The 9,861-nt window shown below is 43.4% G+C and overlaps 1 protein-coding gene across 1 annotated transcript; it reads left to right on the forward strand.

The window, feature by feature from the left end:
• The first annotated feature begins 1,750 nt into the window (after window positions 1–1,750).
• si:dkey-248g15.3 (holotricin-3) lies at window positions 1,751–3,000 on the forward strand. Its single transcript, XM_039008911.1, has 4 exons — window positions 1,751–1,846; window positions 2,101–2,111; window positions 2,198–2,224; window positions 2,631–3,000. The coding sequence occupies exons 1-4, from the start codon at window positions 1,834–1,836 to the stop codon at window positions 2,907–2,909; spliced, it is 330 nt and encodes a 109-aa protein (XP_038864839.1). The 5' UTR covers window positions 1,751–1,833; the 3' UTR covers window positions 2,910–3,000.
• Window positions 3,001–9,861: the final 6,861 nt, after the last annotated feature.

Here is a 9,861-nt window from a genome sequence, read left to right on the forward strand (position 1 = left end):
AAATACACATGACCAAAAGTATATGGACACCTGTTCGTCAAACATCTCATTCCAAAATCATGGGCATTAATATGGAGCCGGTCCCCCTTTGCTCCTATAACAGCCCCCACTCTTCTGGGAAGGCTTTCCACGAGATGTTGGAACATTGCTGCGGGGACTTGCTTCCATTCAGCCACAAGAGCATTACTGAAGTTGGGCATGATGTTGGGCGGTTAGGACTGGCTCGCAGCCAGCATTCCTATTCATCCCAAAGGTGTTCGGTGGGGTTGAGGTCAGGGCTCTGTGCAGGCCAGTCAAGTTCTTGCACACCAATCTCAACAAACCATTTCTGTATGGACCTCGCTTTGTGCACAGGGGCATTGTCATGCTGAAACAGGAAAGGGCCTTCCCCAAACTGTTGCCACAAAGTTGGAAGCACAGAATCGTCTAGAAAGTCATTGTACGCTTAGAATTAAGATTTACTTTCACTGGAACTAAGGAGCCTGAACCATGAAAAACAGCCCTAGACCATTATTCCTCCTCCACCAAACTTTACAGTTGGCACTATGCATTGGGGCAGGTAGCGTTCTCCTGGCATCCGCCAAACCCAGATTTGTCCGTCAGACTGCCAGATAGTGAAGTGTGATTCATTACCCCAGAGAACACGTTTCCACTGCTCCAGAGTCCAATGGTGGCGAGTTTCACACCACTCCAGCCGACGCTTGGCATTGCGCACGGTGATCTTAGGCTTGTGTGTGGCTGCTCGGCCATAGAAAACGAATTTCATGAAGCTCCCGACAAACAGTTCTTATGTTGATGTTGCTTCCAAAGGCAGTAGTGAGTGTTGCAATCGAGGACAGACGATTTTTACAGGCTACACGCTTCAGCACTCTGCGGTCCCGTTCTGTAAACTTGTGTGGCCTACCACTTTGTGGCTGAGCGGTTGTTGCTCCAAGACTTTTCCACTTCACAATAACAGCACTTACAGTTGACCTGGGCAGCTCTAGCAGGGCAGATATTTGACAAACTGACTAGTTGGAAAGGTGACAGTGCCATGTTGAAAGTCACTGAGCTCTTCAGTACAGGCCATTCTACAGCCAATGTCAATGGAGATTGCATTGCTGTGTGCTCGATTTTATACACCTGTCAGCAAAGGGTGTGGCTGAAATAGCAGAATCCACTCATTTGAAGGCGTGTCCACATACTTCTGGCCATGTAGCGTATCAAGATTTTTTTTTTTTTGTCAAGTTCCTTAAATGTGCTAAGAATGACATAAAAACAAACAGCTATCCTGCACCATTCCCAGAAGATTGTGGGAAGGTTGTATGGAAAAGAATCATAGGAAAACCACACTCTCACCAAGCTCTATGAAACAAAGCTGGGTAGATTGCTACTTTCATCATCAATCTTCAGGTTTGACATAATTATGATGTCCTTGTTTTGTCTTTGTTTTTAACCGCCTCGTTTTTAACTGTCAGTATCATTATCATGCCAATATTTTGGGTCACCTATCATCTCATTTCTCCGCCCTGCTTTTTCTGTCCGACTACAAACACCTTTCCACCTATAATTAAAAAGACTGGGTGTGGTTTTTACATACTCTACACTCTCTTATAAATACAGACTGAAAATACAGTTTATGTACAGTCCTTCAACCTCCAGTACCAGGTGAGGCTTGCTTTAATGTGTAAATGGATGGGTTCTTATGCAATTCTTGTTTATATGACGAAAGTAACTTTGATATTTACATGGATAAGAAAATACCGGATTTTAATTTGATATACTGATTATTTTGGAAATATACTATTCATTTGTCCAACAGTGTGATTTCAGTGCCAACTCTTGTTTGAGAAAATGAATGATCCAGGTAAGTGTTGAAGTTGTTCACTTCATTTACTGTATTATGTGCACTGAGGTTTTAAATTACTATGTAGTTATGTAGTTTCACAACTCAACCCTGAAGTTGAGAATATATTGCACTGACATTGCATTTACGATTTCAAGGAGTGAGTAGACTAGTATGGCCTATACATGCTTTCTCGATGCTTACTGGGAAATAATGACAATGCATTCCTCTATTATTTGAATAACTTCAAAATATTCTTTACTTTTTATCCACAGCAAAGAAACCGGTAAGTCAGTTAACTTACTTTTCAAATACAGAAAATACCTTCAGACTTGTGTGCTATGTGTTTGACATAATGTGTTGTTGTTCCAGGAGGATCCCACACCTGGGACTGATGATGTAAGATATCTGCATTATTTGTCTATCTCTGCTTCTTTACTTCAGTCAACTCAGTCTTAAAAAACTTTTCAAATCAAGCGAAGTAAAGAACAAAAGTATTTTCTAGCTTGCTATATCTTAGATCCCAGTGTTGTCCTGGTGGATGTAAACAGAATACTGTCTGTTTCACAGGGCTCCGGAGGAGAGGGCAAAGGAGAGTTAGGAGGCTTACAAAATAATAGTTAATACACATTAACGTAATAACATTAATATTGTTTCGGAAACCCCTCAAAAAATGGAATTTAGATTTTCACATGTCAGGGTAATGGGTGTAATCATTGAGACAATTGAAGGGAAAACATTTCCATCAGAAAGGTTTTCCTAAACCAATAGGTGAGTCTAGTAATGTTATTTTTGTCATTTCCAGGGGAAGAAGGGAAAAGGTGGAAAAGGGGGACACGGCCATGGGAAAGCCGGCGAGCATGGAGGAGATCATGGAGGCGACCATAAAGGAAAAGGAGGCGAGCATAAAGGAAAAGGAGGCGAGCATAAAGGAAAAGGAGGCGAGCACGGAGATCATGGAGGCGAGCATAAAGGAAAAGGAGGCGAGCATAAAGGAAAAGGAGGCGAGCATGGAGATCATGGAGGTGACCAAAAAGGAAAAGGAGGCGACCACGGAGGAAAAGGAGGTCGTGGAGGACATTAAAGATTTAATCATGTACCATTTGCATCTGTTTAATCACGGTAATTATTACGGGAAAAACATGAGCGATTTATTAAAGTTTACAAATCTCTAATAAAACCTACTTATAAAACAGAGTCATATGTTTGTATAACTTCTTAATGCATAATAATCATGCAATACAATGAACATTTTACATTGTAGAAACACAAAATTACAGCAAAATAAGTCATTTTTTGCCATCTAAACAAGTCACTATATGTCAGAGGCGTCGAGATACTATCATACTACACCATTCCTGTGTAGCCCATACCAGACCAACATATCAAACATTCAGTGAAGGACAGCTCAACGTCATTTTTATAATTTTACTCACATACAGAACATTAACCAACGGGGTAGTAATAAACCCGGAACAATGACCAGGTATGTCCCTGAGTCTTGGAAATATAATCCTGTTTCTTGTGGATATTTGTCTCCCCTTGCACCACTATTTTTAACCGTTGTTATCAATAATTTCCATGTGAACGTCCACACAACATTCAGGACAAAAATCCCAAATGTTTTATTAACCATTCAACATTTTTTAAGCGCGTAAAGTAGTTGACGGATAAAAACATGTCACAATAGGCCTGATGGAAAGCAAATGTCGGTAAACGTTACAAATGTCGTCAAAACAAAATATGACAAGGTGTGATCTTTTTGTTTCGGTAAAATTACGGTGGAAACGCTTTTATGCGCAAATATTGATATAATAACCATCATATCAAGTAAAGTCACGACATGACATGTTGCGTGATCCTCCCACTACGACTCAAGAAGACAGACATTTTATTAGGCTACAACAAATTAAATATATAAACTTCACAGGGTGGTGAAAGGTGATGAGCTTGATGGTCCTTCCCAATAAATATCGAGGGTATTATTCTGGTGACATGATGATCGATTCTTGGCTGCCGTTTGACAAATTAAAATGATCTCGCTTTTGTTCATAATAATTTCATTACGTATTATGTATCTGCAAACTGTTGGCTAGACAGCAGGTGCCAATACCAGAGTGAGCACATTCGCTATATAATGCACAAAAAAATCTGAGTTGAAAATTCGATGGAAACAATTTACTTGTATTTGACTGCAAAATATACTTTTTGTGCACTACGTCATCACGCACAGACTTTTATCAGCAGCAAATCAATTTGATGGAAACAGATCTGTGGTGGGAAAATGCTTATATTTTATGTAAACGGCTTTAAAAATATTCGCATACAAATCTGTCGCCAATTGGATAGAAACATAACTAGTTTTCAACATAAAGCCCACAAAATAGGCTACTATTCCAGCCTGAATCGATAAATGATGGTCGGCTAATGCCGCGTTCAAAACAACTGGGAACTCGGAAATCTCAGACTTCCAACCTTAGTGACATGACGTCAGTGAGCTTCAGGTCGGAAAGTCAGATCTCTAGAAAAAGGCCAGAGTTCCCGAGTTGGATTACCGTTCAAACCGATTTTTCCCATTCAGCGCTTGTTTTTGTTGTTGTTGATGAGTTCCCAGTTAAAAGCACTGAAATCGAGGATTTCCAAGTTCCCAGTTGTCTCGAAACCACCATAAGGCAAGGCAATAATAATTGCGTGCTCCGTCTTCGACTTTGTCATCGATTGACAAATTGCTATAACGTATGTGGTTAGCCGATATTTAAAATACCTATCCACGCGTTGTAAGATTTGTTAGGCATAAACAACGTCTAAGCGTAGGATCGCAGCCACAGTAAAAGGGCCAATTTCCTCTCATTTAATTGTACTTGCAGTTGACTCTTACCACCAAAGGAATACATCAAAAATGTGTTCAAAATATAATACATTAGAGGTCTGTGCTACAGATATGTAAAATGCAGTTATGTATACAGCAATGGAATGTTTGTACACAGATAACATGTATATATTTTAATTCAGTTGAACAAAACATGACAAACGTGTCTTGCGCATGTCTATGTAAAAGTACAGTATAAAAACCTGACTCACATTTTCAAGTGTCTCATTGCTATGGATACAAGTCTCCACAATCTGGGATGTTGCGTCACACAAACAATATGACAGAAAAAAAGAAAAAAAAGCTGATCAAATATTATCCATCCATGATATCATAATATTTATAAAACATTCACAAAGATCAAAGCTCATCACTAAGCTAAGGACCCTGGGACAAAACACCTCCCTCTGCAACTGGATCCTGGACTTCCTGACGGGCTGCCCCCAGGTGGTAAGGGTAGGTAACAACACATCTGCCACGCTGATCCTCAACACAGGGGCCCCTCCTGTACTCCCTGTTCACTCATGACTGCATTGCCAGGCACGACTCCAACACCATCAGTATGTTTGCAGATGACAACAGTTATAGGCCTGATCACCGACAATGACGAGACAGCCTATAGGGAGGCGGTCAGAGACCTGGCCGTGTAGTGCCAGGACAACAACCTCTCCCTCAACGTGATTAAGACAAAGGAGATGATTGTGGACTACAGGAAAAGGAGGACCGAGCACGCCCCCATTCTCATCAACGGGGCTGTAGTGGAGCAGGTTGAGAGCTTCAAGTTCCTTGGTGTCCACATAACCAACAAACTAACATGGTCCAAGCACACCAAGACAGTTGTGAAGAGGCTATGACAAAACCTATTCCCCCTCAGGAGACTGAAAAGATTTGGCATGGGTCCTCAGATCCTCAAAAGGTTTTACAGCTGCACCATCGAGAGCATCCTGACAGGTTGCGTCACTGCCTGGTATGGCAACTGCTCGCCTCCGACCACATGGCACTACAAAGGGTAGTGTGTATGGCCCCGTACCTCACTCGGGCCAAGCTTCCTGCCATCCAGGACCTTTATACCAGGCAGTGTCAGAGGAAGGCCCTAAAAATTGTCAAAGACTCCAGCAACCCTAGTCAGACTGTTCTCTCTGCTACCGCACGGCAAGCGGTACCGGAGCGCCAATTCTAGGTCCAAGAGGCTTCTAAACAGCTTCTATCCCCAAGCCATAAGACTCCTGAACTTCTAATCTAATGGCTACCCAGACTATTTGCAAAGGTCATGGTACTTCTGAATGAGAGTTGTTGGATCTTGGACTTTGCACCGGAAAATTCAGCACTCTTTCTTGGTTCAGTGTGGTAACTTAGTTCACTCGCAAATTGCATTTGAGTGAATGTGTTTGACAATAACCTTTAATACGATGTCCTGCACTAAAGATCCCCTGGGGGATCCATGGTTGAGGCAACACATTCACCTGAATGTTTCTGCACCTCCTCTTCCTCTGAGAAAGGATTCACCCCACCATTCCTGGGACCACTATAGGTCTCTATGGGATATTGGTTTACCAGCATCTCATCCACCTGCTTCAGTCAATGTTCAGGAGATTTATTCGGTTCCATTTGATCAGTTATAGGGGCAGGGTGTTTCGTAAGCCTTGGTTTCTTTACTTGTTTCTATGGTATCTCCGACCTCACTGTTCTCTGACTTCATGGCTCTCAGTCACATCCACACTCACTGTTAATGACTCAGAGCAATGCCCCTTGACCTCCCTGACAACATAATATAATCTACACACAATACCCCATAATGACAAAGCAAAAACGGAAAGATCACATTTACATAAGTATTCAGACTCTTTACTCAGTACTTTGTTGAAGCACCTTTGGTGCAGTCTCGAGTCTTCTTGGGTATGACGCTACAAGCTTGGCATACCTTTCCGCTAGGTGACCTAAACTGTGACATGCTTAACACCCCGGCCATCCTACAATCTAAGCTTGATGCCCTCAATCTCACACAAATTATCAATGAACCCACCAGGTACAACCCCAAATCTGTAAACACGGGCACCCTCACAGATATCATCCTAACCAACTTGCCCTCCAAAAACACCTCTGCTGTTTTCAACCAAGATCTCAGCGATCACTGCCTGCACCCGTAATGGGTCTGCGGTCAAATGACCACCCCTCATCACTGTCAAACGCTCCCCAAAACACTTTCACTGCCTTTCTAATCGACCTGGCCCGGGTATCCTGGAAGGATCTTGACCTCATCCCGTCAGTAGAGGATGCCTGGTTATTCTTTAAAAGAGCCTTCCTCACCATCTTAAATAAGCATGCCCCATTCAAAAAAAAATTGAACCAGGAACAGATATAGCTCTTGGTTCTCTCCAGACCTGACTGCCCTTGACCAGCACAAAAACATACTGTAGCGTTCTGCATTAGCATCGAACATCCCGGTGATATGCAACTTTTCTGGGAAGTTAGGAAAGCTAAGGCTAGCTTTTTTTTTGCATCCTGTAGCACAAACTGCAAAAAGTTCTGGGACACTGTAAAGTCCATGGAGAATAAGAGCACCTCCTCCCAGCTGCCCACTGCACTGAGGCTAGGAAACACTGTCACCATCGATAAATCCACTATAATTGAGAATTTCAATAAGCATTTTTCTACGGCTGGCCATGCTTTCCACCTGGCTTACCTCCACCCCCCACAGCAACTCACCCAAGCCTCCCCCACTTCTCCTTCACCCAAATCCAGATAGCTGATATTCTGAAAGAGATGCAAAATCTGGACCCCTACAAATCAGCCAGGCTAGACAATCTGGACCCTCTCTTTCTAAAATGATCTGCCGAAATTGTTGCAACCCCTATTACTTGCCTGTTCAACCTATCTTTCGTATCGTCTGAGATTCCCATAGATTGGAAAGCTGCCGCGGTCATCCCCCTCTTCAAAGGGATAGACACTCTAGACCCAAACTGCTACAGACCTATATCTATCCTACCCTGTCTTTCTAAGGTCTTCGAAAGCCAAGTTAACAAACAGATTACCGACCATTTCGAATCCCACCGTACCTTCTCCGCTATGCAATCTGGTTTCAGAGCTGGTCATGGGTGCACCTCAGCCACGCTCAAGGTCCTAAACGATATCATAACCGCCATCGATAAGAGACATTACTGTGCAGCCGTATTCATCGACCTGGCTAAGGCTTTCGACTCTGTCAATCACAACATTCTTATTGGCAGACTCAACAGCCTTGGTTTCTCAAATGATTGCCTCGCCTGGTTCACCAACAACTTCTCAGATAGAGTTCAGTGTGTCAAATTGGAGGGCCTGTTGTCCGGACCTCTGGCAGTCTCTATGGGGGTGCCACAGGGTTCAATTCTCGGGCCGACTCTCTTCTCTGTATACATCAATGATATCGCTCTTGCTGCTGGTGATTCTTTGATCCACCTCTACACAGACGACACCATTCTGTATACCTCTGGCCCTTCTCTGGACACTGTGTTAACTAACCTCCAGACGAGCTTCAATGCCATACAACTCTCCTTCCGTGGCCTCTAACTACTCTTAAATGCAAGTAAAACTAAATGCATGCTCTTCAACCGATTGCTGCCCGCACCTGCCCGCCCGTCCAGCATCACTACTCTGGACGGTTCTGACTTAGAATATGTGGACAACTACAAATACCTAGGTGCCTGGTTAGACTGTAAACTCTCCTTCCAGACTCACATTAAAACATCTCCAATCCAAAATTAAATCTAGAATCGGCTTCCTATTTCACAACAAAGCCTCCTTCACTTATGCTCCCAAACATACCCTCGTAAAACTGACCATCCTACCGAACCTCGACGATGTCATTTACAAAATAGCCTCCAACACTCTACTCAACAAATTGGATGCAGTCTATCACAGTGCCATCCGTTTTGTCACCAAAGCCCCATATACTACCCACCACTGCGACCTGTACGCTCTCGTTGGCTGGCCCTCGCTTCATACTCGTCGCTAAACCCACTGGCTCCAGGTCATCTATAAGTCTCTGCTAGGAAAGCCCCGCCTTATCTCAGCTCACTGGTCACCATAGCAGCACCCACCCGTAGCACACGCTCCAGCAGGTATATCTCACTGGTCACCCCCAAAGCCAATTCTTCCTTTGGCCGCCTCTCCTTCCTTGCCAATGACTGGAAAGAACTGCAAAACTCACTAAAGCTGGAGACTCTTACCTCCCTCACTAGCTTTAAGCACCAGCTGTCAGTGCAGCTCACAGATCACTGCACCTGTACATAGCCCATCTGTAAACAGCCCATCCAATCTACCTCATCCCCATACTGTATTTATTTATTTATCTTACTCCTTTGCACCCCAGTATCTCTACTTGCACATTCATCTTCTGCACATTCTACCATTCCAGTGTTTAATTGCTATATTGTAATTACTTTGCCACCATTGCCTATGTATTGCCTTACCACCCTTATCCAACCTCATTTGCACATGCTGTATATAGACTTTTGTACTGTATTATTGGTTGTATGTTTGTTTATTCCATGTGTCTGTGTTGTTGTATGTGTCGAACTTCTTTGCTTTATCTTGGCCAGGTCACAGTTGCAAATGAGAACTTGTTCTCAACTAGCCTACCTGATTAAATAAAGGTGAAATAAAAAAAATAAACAGCTGGATTTAAGGAGTTTCTCCCATTCTTCTCAGCAGATCATCTCAAACTCTGGCAGGTTGGATGAGGAGCGTCGCTGCACAGCTATTTTCAAGTCTCTCCAGAGATGTTCGATCGGGTTCAAGTCTGGGCTCTGGATGGGCCACTCAAGGACATTGAGACTTGTCCCAAAGCCACTCCTACGTTGTCTTGGCTGTGTGCTTAGGATCGTTGTCCTGTTGGACGGTGAACCTTCACCCCAGTCTTAGGTCCTGAGCGCTCTGGAGCAGGTTTTCATTAAGGATCTCTGTACTTTGCTCTGTTCATCTTTCCCTCGATCCTGACTAGTCTCCCAGTCCCTGCCGCTGAAAAACATCCACACAGCATGATGCTGCCACCACAATGCTTCATCGTAGGGATGGTGCCAGGTTTCCTCCAGATGTGACGCTTGGCATTCAGGCCAAAGAGTTCAATCTTGGTTTCATCAGGCCAGAGAATCTTGTATGTCATGGTCTGAGAGCGGGCTGTGTGCCATTT

This window comes from Salvelinus namaycush, chromosome 15 (assembly GCF_016432855.1).
Source record: "Salvelinus namaycush isolate Seneca chromosome 15, SaNama_1.0, whole genome shotgun sequence".
NCBI classification, from domain to species: domain Eukaryota; kingdom Metazoa; phylum Chordata; class Actinopteri; order Salmoniformes; family Salmonidae; genus Salvelinus; species Salvelinus namaycush.